Source organism: Ostrea edulis, chromosome 4, assembly GCF_947568905.1.
Source record: "Ostrea edulis chromosome 4, xbOstEdul1.1, whole genome shotgun sequence".
Lineage (NCBI taxonomy): Eukaryota > Metazoa > Mollusca > Bivalvia > Ostreida > Ostreidae > Ostrea > Ostrea edulis.
In genome coordinates this window covers 17347388-17362194 of record NC_079167.1, presented here as the reverse complement: position 1 = coordinate 17362194, position 14807 = coordinate 17347388, and the positions used below count along the sequence as shown (strand labels likewise).

At 33.4% G+C, this 14807-nt stretch overlaps 1 protein-coding gene across 2 annotated transcripts in view; it reads right to left on the bottom strand.

Moving 5' to 3' along the window:
• Positions 1-468: 468 nt before the first annotated feature.
• LOC125670223 (trichohyalin-like) overlaps positions 469-14807 on the bottom strand; it is a 36494-nt gene continuing 22155 nt past the window's right edge. For both annotated transcript variants that reach the window (XM_048905285.2, XM_048905284.2), the window contains 2 exons: positions 10255-10482; positions 469-2553 (listed from right to left, as the gene is read on the bottom strand). In XM_048905285.2, the coding sequence (XP_048761242.1) occupies positions 2401-2553; positions 10255-10482 (381 nt within the window). In that variant the 3' untranslated portion in view covers positions 469-2400. The remainder of the gene's footprint in view (positions 2554-10254; positions 10483-14807) is intronic.

Below are 14807 nucleotides of genomic sequence, written 5' to 3'. Positions count from 1 at the left end.
ACATTAAAGTCTTTAACAACTGGCGCATTTCTAATTACAACCAATGAAGTTTTATAGGAAATAACCACTATCCCTTGGAGGTGGGTGGGTGTAACTCTAATTTCCTCTGCTTGGAAGGCCTCGGGAACCAGGCTATAATTTCCTCTAGTTGATGTTAGCTGCATGTGATTTGATCTCCTGTCTAGGAATACTATATAAATTGTATGTTTACCATTTCTGATTCATCGACTTCTGCCAAAGTTGACCAAGTACTCCAAGAGAAAGTTCGACTTCCGTCACAATGGACCAATTTTTACAAAAGTTAAGGGCCCTTTGTATAACATGTAGTACTCAGGAAACAGTAGTATTGCTTTAAAAGCAATGCAATACTCTCACTATAGTATACACGTGGTTCCTGAGAGTGATACTGTCGTTTATTCTATTGAACACAGTCCTGATATCACTCAATACTATCAACACGTACAAAAATGGTTGAGCGGTGGTTTTTTTTTATTCATAATAAAAGGTAAAGAGAACATAGTTAGAAAAATTAAGATATGTATGTCAAAGTTAAAAAAAAATTCTCACAGCCTGAAAATAAAAAAGTTACATAAATCAGAAAACAGTAATTTCTCTGTTTTGTAAAACATCACAGATAACATTTGTCTTCAAAGTGAAGGCCTTGTAACAAAATCCCAAGACAGATCTAGTTTATGTTGGCACATGACATGGAGGCACGGAGTGATTGAAAATATACAGGCAAAAAATCTTCATCATTAATCAAAATAGGGCTCTACACATGGATGAAAATATTTTTAAAATAAACGTTTTTGTGGATACAACAATGCTTGCAATAAATAATCTCGCATACAGAAAGAATTTGATTTGTGACTTCTTCACCATTTCATCAATCACATTTCTGTTACTCAAAGTGCAGAAAGAACACAAAGAATTTCAACTGCTTCTATGAAGTGTTTGAATTCAACATCTTAAAGGGACTGAGGAGTTGAACTCAACTTGGAGGCATTCACTATATCCTGCTTCATTCTAGGTTTGTAAACAATAAACAGGATTCTAAACCGACTTTTAAATCAAAATCTAAATTCTTCAGCACATGTGAAATCATGTTAAAATTATCACATTATTAGATTTATATTAAATAACTTTTTAAAAAACCCATGAAAAGTAGTATAATGCAGATTAATACATCTGTGTGTCACCAGCTTGACTGGGTTATGGATATTTGGTATGAAATTGACACTTGTTTATTGGAGATGTGTCAGTTTAAATGCTTGTATTAAATAATCCATGATCTGATTTTACAGGGCGATTCATCTAGCTAAGAGACACACATACACACCTATTGAAGATAACATGTTAATTTCCAAGGTTTGAAATGTTGGCCAGAATCTTACTATCCATCCTTGCAGAAATGATAAGAATAAAACTGCAACATGTTTTCATTTGAAAGAATAACCCTGCATTGGATTTTGTTAAAAATAAAGGAAAAGCTAATCCCTGCCTTGTAGCACCAAACAGCCCAAAACATACACATATACAAGTGTATCTGGATAGTAAACAGGAAAAATTAAGGTTACAAAATACACTCGGGTTATTTTCAAACATTTTCTATTCATGTGTTTTTAGTGCATATACGACAGACAACTGCTAGTATAATGGGACAACATTCATGCCAAGGTTATGGAAAATCAAGTATGTGTTATAAACCAGACAATTAATGAAGCTCAAGCTCTCCACAGTTAATGCAATCTTGTCAAATATGTTAGGGCTTTTTATGTAGTTTCATAAGAAACTTTACATGCTTTAACAATTACAGCTATATTGTATAAGGTGCTAATCTGATACTTCAAGAGCAACACAGCAAGGATAAAATATCTCATTTTCAGTATCCTGAGAATTAAAATGAAGACCTAGTGCATAATCTGTGCTATTTTCTCATACTGTATTTGTGAGACGAAATGTTTACTTTTGGGTAACCAAGTTAAAGCAATTATGTGCTAGTTATTGAAACAACACCTTAGCATAATTTAAGGTTATTCAACTGAGAGAGGACATGGTGACTAGAAAAAAAAGCTACAATTCTTCTCATAGGTCTCATGAAATGCTAACAGTATTGATACATTTTCTGATAACAATGAGCTCAAAATTGCAAGAGATTCAAACATGCAGCGGGTGGAAAGGCAACACAAACATTTCAAATGTTTTCATGCATCTGTTAAACATGAAGATGACCCTGCACCTTGTAGCAAAACACTTTGGTGACCCTGCTTCAACTGAAACTTTTGGGCTACAATCACGAAGGCAATGTAAGCAAAACACTTGGATGACCACAGAGTTGTCACACAGGAACTTGGGTAAAATGTACCCGATCTTTTCAAACAATCAATGATAGTTATATTCTCAGTAGGCTTCGGTAGATATATCCGTTTTTGCTCCTATTCGCAGCAGCCTGGTATGCTCTCTTTCGTGCTCCATTAAGATGTGTTTGTCTTCCTTCAAATTCTGTCGATGCTTCTGTAGTTTTACATAACTATCCTCTCTTTGTGAATGCACCTGAAAAAGTATGCTAAACATCTGAATTTATGAGGCAAAAATTTGCATTTAAAGAAAGAGTTGAGACAATTCTGATACAGATTCAGACAGCTTTTAATGGTAGTTAGCAAAATGGAAGCATAAATTATAAGATTTAACGTGTGTAAATCAAGAAGAGAGCAATCAATTTGAAGCTAAATCTGGAACATTGCTGGTATAATGTGGTAGACATGTAGGTAAATGAAAAGCCATAATGAGCAAGAAGGCAGTTGAAGAGAGACCAAAGTGATTGACGCGGTAGTAAATAATACCATGTTAATGTGTGTACTGTTGATATTTTTTTTTAAAAACCCACCTCTATAGGAAAAATGGCATTGTTGCAATAATTCTCAATTTGCAAAAAAACTGACCTGAGTATAATATGAAGATATGCATTAATGTACTCACTACAGTAACACTAGGTAACAAAAATGCTTCTATAAAATTGGTACATATATAATGTCTGCATCTATACCTATTTAGTTTATACCCAAACTATAAGTCCTTAAAATAAAAACTCTGATATCAATGAGACTTATATATTCTCCAATGAAATTGAGTAACCCAAAAATGAAATCAATACACAGTGAACTTTTACTGTAAACAAAAGAAGATTAAAAAACATAGACCCAAAATAATCTGCAAAGAAATTAATGCAGAAAGCTAAATATCAGTTTAATGTGTTTATATAGCCACAAAAAATGGTGTTAACAAATTTCTTACAAACCTATAAATGTGTTCAATTTCATAGACCCAAATTTTTCATTTTCAAAGAGGATTTCCTTTTCAATTTCCCATTCAGTTAAAGCTTTAATACCTCACATTGAAGCTTTGACTTTTCTTTGAAACTGTTAAAGTGGTACTTAACTTTTTTAATCTTTCATAAACATGATATAATCTCAAACTAAATACTTACTAGCTACAGAAAAGACAGGCAAAATGAAGGATATTGAAATTATGCTAATATGTTGATGAAAAATCTGAATGGATTGAGAAATTTATGGCTTTTGGGTGGCATTATGAGCACAGTCATTTCATACTTTTATGAGAAAATCTATATCACCGACAGTCACAATCTAGAGCATCGAAACCATCAAAGTCCTAGAGAACAAATTGTTACATGGCGCAATGTCATTGATAGAACATTTCAATCATGTGGCCAACTTTTATTTCCTGTCAAGACTTTTTAAGGATTATGTCAAGCTCAAAAAAGTAAAAAGTGTCACTTAAGAAAACAATTCAAAGAGGATTTTAGGGTGATGTGCACAATCAGACATCAAAGTCATTCCCAGTACATAGTATCTTAATAAAATATAAAGCTATAGAAACCGAAGAGAAATCTTAAATTTAACTACAGAACACAAATTCAGTGATTCTTATAAGATATCTTAAAGGTCCCATTTAAAAAAAAGAATTTAAAATAATGGCTTCAAGATTAAGGTTGTTAAACTTTCGACGTCCCTGAACATGAGTGTCATTAGAACGTGTTCCTTGAATCAGAAATATGACTGGTTGGGGTTAGGACTCATTGTAAGTATGTACCCTTGCAGATAAGCCATAATTGACAATGTTTCTTGGGTACATGGAGTAAATACACAGTTGTTACTGTGATAATTTCAAGTATGTGACCTGCTTTCCTTTAGCTTGAGTGATCTTCCACAACCTGTTCCTGTCATAATCTATAAATTACAATACATAATACTGAGTTTATCACACTTCAGAACAAAATATCCTCTTATCATAAATTTACAATATCTAAGTTATTACCTACTTATCGTTCCAGTAAATGAATTAAACATTGTAAATAACTTTATATATTTAAAAAAAAGGTTCACTGGAGATAAACTTAAACACTGAGATTTGCAAATGAGTTTTCAGAATTCATAATAAAGGATCAGCAAAATAGAATTTTATTTCCAATACAAATGTTCATGTATTGCCAGAGGTGTACTCATTAATATTTGAACTGGTTTGTGAATATGTATAATTTGAGAAAATATAACTTTTGTTCAATATCCTTTGTATTATGATTTAATGATATTTTTATACTAGATATCTTTTTATCTTTTGTTACATCTAATTGCTTAAATTCACTCTGCAAAGCAGATAATACTCTAGCAATCTGGACATGTTGAAAAATTGGCTAAAATCAGGTACACAACATAGAAATTTTGGAAATTTTCCCTCCAGATACCATTATCCTTTGATGTCTGTTCCTAGAAACCAACATGGACCCAGATATTTGTGCAAGACAGCATCAATGCAAGCAACATTGAAACTGGATACAAAATTCAATACTCAGAATCATAATTCGACCTATGGCCTTGACTTTTTACATTTAACCTTGAAATTCAAAAGAAATCTTGCTCTTGAATCCATTCTATGTAAGTTTGATAATGAATAGTCTGGTAAGAAATGTGGCTTTAATTTGGTAACAATTTTATTAGTCTGCTTCAAAATCAATCTAAAAATTAAATTAAAATTGCCGTTTTGAATCCGCAAAAGCGGTAGCGGATTCAGAACAGCTAATCATTTTAATTAGATTGCTTCAAATTACACATGCTATATTCAGGCCTAAATAAAAATATCTTTTGCCTCCTCTTTCTGTCCACCATTTAGATCTATGGATGGGTAGATGGTAAAAATATATAATTTTTTTTATTAAATCAAAAAATGTAAGTACAATATGTATGTGTAGTAAAACTTCGCAGACAAAAAGCATTTTACCAAGCTGCTTGACGCAACTCATCTATAATCATTTTGATGAACACTTTCAATATAAAAGAACTGGGTCGACTCACACATTCTGGAACAAGAGGCCCATGGGCCACATCGCTCACCTGAGTAACCTTGGTCCATATCAGAAGACTTTCTATATATATTTGCATGTAAAACCGTAGTCCTTATTATGGCCCCAACCTACCCCTGGAGGCCATAGTTTTTGCAAACTTGAATCTACACTATGTCAGAAAGCTTTCATGTAAATGTGAACTTCTTTGGCCCAATGGTTCACGAGAAGAAGATATTTGAAGATTTTTCCTATATATTTGTATGTAAAACTTTGATCCCCTATTGTGGCCCCATCCTACCCCCAGGGGCCATGATTTGAACAAACTTGAATCTGCACTATATCAGAAAGCTTTCATGTAAATATCAGCTTTTCTGGCTCAGTGGTTCTTGAGAAGAAGATTTTAAAAAAAGAATTCCTATATATTTGTATGTAAAACTTTGATCCCCCCTTGTAGCCCCATCCAACCCCCAGGGGCCATGATTTGAACAAACTTGAATCTGCACTATGTCAGAAAGCTTTCATGTAAATATCAGCTTTTCTGGCTTAGTGGTTCTTGAGAAGAAGATTTTTCCTATATATTTGTATGTAAAACTTTGATCCCCTATTCTGGCCCCATCCGACCCCCGGGGGCCATGATTTTAACAATTTAGAATCTGCACTATATCAGGAAGCTTTCATATAAATCTCAGCTTTTCTGGCTCAGTGGTTCTTGAGAAGAAGATTTTTAAAGATTTTTCCTATATATTTGTATGTAAAACTTTGATCCCCTATTGTGGCGCCATCCGACCCCCGGGGGCCATGATTTTAACAATTTAGAATCTGCACTACCTAATAAAGCTTATCTATAAATTTCATCTTTTCTAGCCCAGTGGTTCTTGAGAAGAAGATTTTCTAATGACCCTACCCTATTTTTACCTTTTCTTGATTATCTCCCCTTGGAAGGTGGCCTGGCCCTTTAACAATTTAGAATTCCCTTTACCTAAGGATGCTTTGTGCCAACTTTGGTTGAAATTGGCCCAGTGGTTTTTGAGAAGAAGTTAAAAATGTTAAAAGTTTACAGAAGGATAGACGGACGGACGCCGGAATACGGGTGATCAGAAAAGCTCACTTGAGATTTTAGCTCAGGTGAGCTAAAAAGTATTTGTACATGTATTTTGAAAGAAAGTGAAACATATTTACATTAGAAATAGTCATAAATTTTTTTGAGTCCATGTATATTTTCCAGGTATGTCAAAATATAAAAACAATTTCATTTTTTGATTTAGGGCATAAGCTAGCTTACTTTCTTGAACTCTTTGGTGAGTGAGGATGGGACAGGTCATAAATCTGGCCATAAATCTTTATGAATGATTTTCTTTGATTTTGGTTGGGTGTGTTGAATATAAGAATGAGGGCAAAAGGAAACAGCCACTCTTATCAATTTATTACAAAATACATATACATCAAGCCACCTTTACATGAACATCAAATGATCAAATACATGTACTGCTGATACAGACAATTGACATTAACGATAAATTCAATATCCGTATTCATACTGATTTCCACAAAAAATCTACTTGAAAAAGAGAGAGATTAAAATGGTAGCAAAAATAATGTTTATAATGTTAAAAAAATTCCATAGAAATCCGGGACAATGCATGTACTAGACTACCAATACAACAGTCCGCATAAACTATTACAACAACAAGTCAGCTGGTCTGCAATTATCACATCCTGCCTATCACCCCGACAGGAGAAGTGATAATACTGTCAGCTGCACTTTCAGCCTTGTGATCTCCGTTTGGAAATGAGATTATATGCTAAATAAACACGTCATTAAATTTCGTATTTGTATTTCGAAATGAAAATTTTTTTTTTACAAAAGAACAAACCATATGCAATTATTTTGGGAGAGCTTGTATTCTTTGTAATCAACAGAAATTCTAATATACACTGTAATTACATATACATATAACTTAAATTATCTTAACATTATGTTTGCTGAATTTGGAGGTAATCGCCACCCTGTAATCTGACAACTTGATGTTACGCGTAATTTGAATTTAAACACAATTATTGTACAAGTAACATACTTCTCCACTTGTTTTCATTCTTGGGAGTTTCATAAGAATTAATGTTATCAAGTAGAAAACATCAAAATACAGTATTAAAGATTCCCAAAGTGAACAAATTATTCAATATGATAACATCTGCCTTTACAGGTTTTATTTAGATTAAATCAACTTTTTCATTTCAGTGTATTATGACGGTGTTAAAATTTTAAAACAAGAATTAAGATTTCACAGTTCTGCATGGTTATCAATTAAAGGCTGAGGATAAAAGAGATTAACGATGGGTGCAAGTTCATTTTTGGCAGACATTTTTATTCAGAAAGAGAATGTTTTAGCTAATTTAACAAATTCTTGCTGGGTATGAGCCATCAGTCTTATATCTTAATACACAGGTGCATAGCCCATAGCCAGAAAAACCTGAAATTTAATCAGTTACCTAATTGTCAAATTATCATATTTTTGAAAGTTGTGAAAAAGATGAATGAATGTGTAGTTTGTTTTTCTGGAAGCAGTACAAGGTTTATTATTATGGAAATGATTTGATCTCATGATTATAATCTGATGTTACACAGTAAAATTTTATGTCCTCTCGCAATATGTTGAAAAGGCAAATGCTTTGTATAGTTGATGAGAAACTCCTAAACACCTGTCGCATCCAATTTTAGGGTAGTTTCATTGTTACCTTATAAAGGAGTAGAAATAGAGTGATAATAGATTGATAATAGAGGTTTTTGTCACCATATAGAGAGCAAATTTTCCACCACAAAATACATTAAGATAGGTTTCATTAGATGTGTGTTGCTTTCAATATGAAGATAACTTTTTTCCTGTAAAAAAGGTGGCATGCAGTAACTGCTTAAGATTTGACAATAGCTTATGATAGAGAGCTCGATCATTCTAAATCTTTTCATAAAAATGATCTCCTCAGATTGTTAATTAGCAAACTTATTTAGTAGCAATCTCAACTGTGAATAAATCATCTGTTTCAAAATAATGGTAGAGAAAATTAGCATGTAGATAAGTTTTTGTCAGAGTCACATACTTGTATGTATATATATATATTAGTTTTACACAAATGTTTTGAAATATATATCTTATCTGCAACAATTATATTGCAAGTTTCATCAACTGAGAAAGGTAAAAGAAAAAAAATTCTGATGAGAAAATGTATATCCTGCTTTTTATATGTGACACGGAGCAGTTTATCTATTACAACAGGACAAAGACAATCCCACAGCGTGTTAAACTTTTATTATATCCTATAATGGATTTTTATTTTTTTGTTGTCACCTACAACATAAAAACTTAGACATAGATACCCTCTATCAATATGCCACAGATTTATGTACAAGTATTTGGTTATACAGCAACGAAGACATGATTTACTGTAGGGTAAGAGGGAGCTATATTTTCCCATCACCTACAGTTTCGCATAAAGTTCGCCCCACACACCTTAAGAAAAGATCTTTGAAACATATATGGACATAGAAGCTGAAAAATTTCCAAAAATGGCAGATAAAGAAGGTATTTACCCCTGTTTTTTTTTGTTTTGAAAAAAAAGATTGAAGAACACCTAAAGTTGAATCTTATCAAATTTTTCTTTATTTTTTTCTTCAAACAGCCTAACATAGTTTGTGATTGGATAAGATGGTTTGATAAAGTATCTCATTGTAAAAGATCAACTTAAAAATCATTAACAGTTCAGAATAGGGCACAAGATAGTAATCACAGCATGAACATGAAACTCAAACTCAGGCCCTAGCCAGTATCGTATGTGCTAATTGTTATCCAATTTCAAAAAAATACATAAAGATTTAATTAAAAAGTTTGTTTTTCCTTTAAAGGTAGAATCTGACACTTTCATTCAGTGACTTTGGTACAAAGCCAGACAGATAACTATGTCCACGACTTTTGTACACGTTCTATCACTTTGTGATCACAGTCACTATCGCAAAACCTGAGCCGATGACTTCGATAACCCAGCTACTTGTGAAGTTTTTCAACATGGGCAATTAACCAATGTGGGCTCTGTACTAATAGCACCCCAAGTACGATAAAACAAACAAGAGCATAGAATCACTAATGGCAACTTTAGGACAGTGTTCACTACTAATTTCTAATTACCCTCTATAATTTAGATTAGTAAATAATAATCAAGAAGAAATGATGTTTCAAAAAAAAATACAACACCCCCAATTACATTGTAATATATCGCTATATAATAATCTTTCCTTCCAAATATTTCTTTTTAAAAAGGTTCATTTAAGACTAAAAGATCAATTAATGTGTTCAAATGCTTAATTTATGATCTTTTCCTTTAAACATTTCTTACGTAGTTTTTTGAATTCTTTGCATGGTCATTAACACAAACACAAAACTCAATGGCACTTCATGAAAGTCTACAGCAGATTACCCTCATGCACTTGATCACCTCAGATACTGGTAGCATATCATTGACTTCCACAGACTTCCAAATGGATTAACAAGGATCCCATAAGCCACACAGCTCACAGGAGTAATCTCTGGGCAAACCATCTCAGCAGGAACTAATTCCATACTGATAAAAATATTTTTAAGATACTGGTTATAAGTAATGAACATTTTCTCAATATAAAAGCAGACCTCTTTTCTCTTTAGTTCTGTGGGAATATGTAATTTTTCTCCTGTGTACCATAACATTTGAGTACCAATGTGGATGTAATCCAACAAATAAAAGAGTGTGGATGCCACTGATAAGCCTTCCTATCCACATTTTTTGGTGGTACTGTAGATCAACTCCTGACTGATGATAAAAAACGAAGTTCTACAAAGAATACAGAATTAAATTGATCTTCTCACCTTGTCCAGTTCTGCCTTTTCTCTGATAAGTGACTGCTCGAGATCCTTCTCTTCTCGATGAGTCTCAGCAAGCTCGGTCTTGACTCGGATGGCATTTTTCCGTTTGAGGTCTGCCAACTGCTGCTGCATTCGTCTGACCGTCTGTTCCTGTTTCTGGCGAGCATACTCCGCATTCCTCATCTTGTTGTACAAGGAGTGTTCCATCTCATCACCCTTTGTTACCATTTTCTGTGGAAAAAACCCCCAATAACACATAAGAGTTGATTCAAAAGTTGGTGTAATACTTCTTTAACTTTCTTATTTTTCAACAGAAAATTTAAAATTATACATGATAATATTTTAACCTACTCTGAATTTATGTACAAAATGTTTTGATGAGCACCAGACAGAACTGCTTATGCAGTCGCCATAGAAACTGATGTTAAGAAAGGTGGGGAAGACTTCATATTTGTTATTAATATTTTTGTGGCTATTTATGAGAACAAATGCATAAATAAGATATGAGATACGAAACTAAATTGACACCATAATATTGATTGTTCAAACCATTAAAAAACATTGAGTGCAATTGTTCTATCAATTTCACTGATTACTGTAAATGTATTACATTTGGCTGTGTATTCTATTTAGCGCCTTTGGCGGAACGCAGCTTCTGCTAAATCAAGTACATTGCTAAATGCCATCTGTAAATCTAGATGTTTAAAGTAATTCAGGAATGCGCTAAATCAAATCTACGCTAACTAGTTGAAAAAACGATTTCCGCCAAATATCGTACACGCCAAATATAATACGTTTACAGTATTTAGATATTCTGCTTGTGATTCGTTGTTTACCATATGCATCATAGAAAACACAGACAATCAGTCAAGTTTTGTGAAAATTTTGGAAACATCCCCACTGACGCATAACATAAATTGATGACCAGTCGCGGTAGCTCAGTGGTAGAGCGTTCGCTTTGTAACCAGGAGGTCGTGAGCTGGAGCACTGCTCGTGCCATGGGCGCCTAAACCTAAGATGTTAACATAGGTAGTGATTGTTTCTTTGCCAAATGCTTGGCATTTAGAAGTGAGAATCACGGGTCTTTCGGATATGACCTTAAAAACAGAGAACCTGTGTCGCAACAGGCGTTGGCATGCAAAAGAACCCACACTGCTATGACCCTGAACGCTAAGCATAGGTCTAAATTTGTGGTACTTCACCTACAGCTGGTGAATGTCTCAATATGAGTGAAAAATTCTCGACGGGGCATAAAATTTACAAACAAACATAAATTGATGACATAAGCAGGACAAAAGTGCAAAAAGTAACTTGTGTTTAGGAGATTTAAGGAGGGAAGAACTTTCAGTGGAATATGATACATGTAAAAGGTCCAACTAGTTGGTGGAGGGTCATCCCTTTCTTGCTGAAAAAATGAGGGAGTTATTGGACCACCGGTACACTTTGTGGAACATTATTGCAGAGATCAGGAGTTCATCTGGAATGGTGGAACACATTTGAAAATTTTATCTGAAAATGAAGAAGTTAAGTGTGAAATAGCTCTGACATGGGCCCCAGAAGTTAAGTGTGAAATGGCTCTGACATGGGCTCCAGAAGGAAAGAGAAAATGAAGTACACCCCAAAGCACCTGGAGGCAAACATTTGAAAGAGAAAGGGAAGAACTAGGTTGGAAAAGTTGGATGGAGGCACAGGTTGTTATTAGTGATAGATGCAAGTATTGCCATGTGTAGAATGACCTTATGCATTCTCCAGGGCATAGAAAAGATAGACACATTTATATTAGGTGTGAGATGGATGCTCAGACTCCTCTCTATGGCAGAGATGAAGAAAAGGGACTAATGTTCTTGGGAGATTCTACAATTTGAATGCAAGTGCAAGGAATTTCTTTATTGAATCATAACCTTAGATGAAACATGGCTCTACCACTATAACCCAATCAAAGAAACGGTCTGTTTATTCGGGTAAAACCCTGGTTGATAATTTAAGAAAGCTGCAGAGCTGTGGCCCATTATTTAACATGTGTTTATGATCATTATTATGTGTGCATGTACTACTAAAGTACTAGCACTGTTCTCAAAAGAAGCTAATGTTAAAAAAAGGTAAGAGTTAATTTTTTATGGATATTCTACAGAAATATAGCACAAGCTTCAAATGATTGTAATTTGACATCTTCATGATCTTCCCTTTGTGGTTTAATGAAATGTGGAGAACCTGTAACAATTAGCAGTTGAATGTGTACATACATGTATGCAGCATAATCATTGAAGTAAAATCAATTACTTTGTGTTATGTCAATTAAAATCTAGTCTGAGCTGGATAAATGATGAGGCTATGAGTGCTTCCTTCCTTTCTCAGCTTTGTTTGTTCACTTTTATATAATGAGAGGTTATTGCTCTAAATTACGTATTTCATCATTTTATGAAATGTTTTCATTATGCACGGAATTTGACTGCTCAGTGTAAATCATGGATTTTTCTTACACATTAAAAGATATGCATTGAACCATAAAGTGTACATGCTGTGAAAATTAACAAATGGTATTTTTGTGTCAAAAAATATAAACAAATTTCCTCGTGATTTCTTTGAAAATGCTGAATAATAGTCTTTTCAACTAACATCTTTCTGTATGAATGCTTTTTGTTCATTTTTCATATTATTATTTAGTGTTTGAAATTGTCAATCATTTAAGAAAATTGAATAGAATTCTTCGTTGGACCACCAATGTTGATTTCAAGCTTAAATCTAGCAAATTCATGAATTAAAAAAACCTAATCCTGCGTAAGTATTCCTTCACAAAAGTAAATTAACCACATCCATTTTCTCTTTTATTTTTAAACAAATATCTACCCCACAGCCTGATTTGTTGAATTACCAGACAAGGCCTTCAACCTATTTTTTGTAAATAAAGAGAGACCTGACAGCAATATATTTACTGTGACCTTGACCTTGAAAGCCACCATAGTTTCCATGTTCTACTCTGCTGTTTTCCTAAATTATAAATGCAACCATAACCTACCTTATCATTTGTGACATCACAGAACCCAGTGTAAAATCATCAGTACCGGACTGCCCAGACCCAACCTTACAGAAACCCAACCAAACTCTACGCTCTGGTTTCCAGGTTCATTTTGCGTGCATCCCTTATTTCACAAGTGCTGATTCAGAATGAGCCCTTAGAGCTCACATTGAGCAGACTCAGAAAGTGAATGTGTAATTTGAAGCTCAGAAAGTGGACCCAACTGACCCCACATTCTTGGTTTTTGTTGTTGTTTTTTAAAAAAAATTTTTTTTTTTTACAACTAACCCTGGAGGCAGAGGGTAGCAAACAGTTGGCATTCAAACTAACACATGGGATTTCAGTCATAGAAAATACTCAATTCCCTAACATAATTTTCCTTAAATTCTTGTTGCATTATTTCAAAAGCAGAGAAAAATGATACATGTAACAATAAACTTCTCATTTTAATTAAATTTTGTATGCTTAATTAAGTGTTATTTTACAATACACAGAACTATCACAAAATGAAAACAACAGCTATGCAAGGCAGGGTCTAATTAATATGCTTCAGGAAAATTCCAGATTTTATACTTGCACATTTTACATGAAACAAGTTTTTTTCTCCTCTGAATGTAATTTTCAAGTAGCACTGCTATAACATTTTATGTCTCAGTATTTGAATAGTGAGATTGAATCATAACGAACACATATAAATATACTTAATTTCTGTGTGAATAACTGAATTTAAATTTGACTATGGATATAACTTTGACGAAATCAAAATGACAAATCTTACAGGATGTTAGTCTAGTTTGTTTATTTTGAATTTTTTTTTTAGATTATATATTTTCATGTTTTACATCATGATCAAAATAAAAATATGAATAAAAGGAATAATAACAATCAAATACATGTATTAACTTTCGATATCTGCATGGGAAGATAACATTTATGATGATTCATTGTTTTCTAAAGCAAGATTTTATCTCTATTATTACATACTCTATTCAATTATAAATTTTGCTATAAATATATTTGTATGCATGGAATACACAAAGGGTGGGACTAAAAGCAAACAATTCAAGCAGTTAGTGAACACAGTCGATTCAAAACGAAAACCCAGAGTCCACTCTGAGGCTGACCAGGAGTTGATTCAGAGTGGACCCAGAACGGACTCAAATTTAACTGAAGTGAACCCGTGGTCTGCTTTCTGGGTCTGCTTGGCTGTAATATGTTGGGTCTGCAGGCTGTACTGTACTTTGTAACATATATTCTCCCACTTATTAAAACATACCTCCATCATTCAAAATTTCAAAAGCAAAATCTATCTACACTCACAGATTCTAACTTGTTTTCTTGTGCTCAGCAGAGTACATGTCGTCTGAATGACTGCTCATATCTCCCTGTATTTTGGTGTAACATTTGCCCACATTAATTAATAGATGATATACATAACATGTGCACACAACTGATTCTTTTTGTACATTTTTTTGTACATTTTGGGAAAGTTTAAAATTATATTCACTTGTTTTATATGCTGATCACAACCAAGATATTT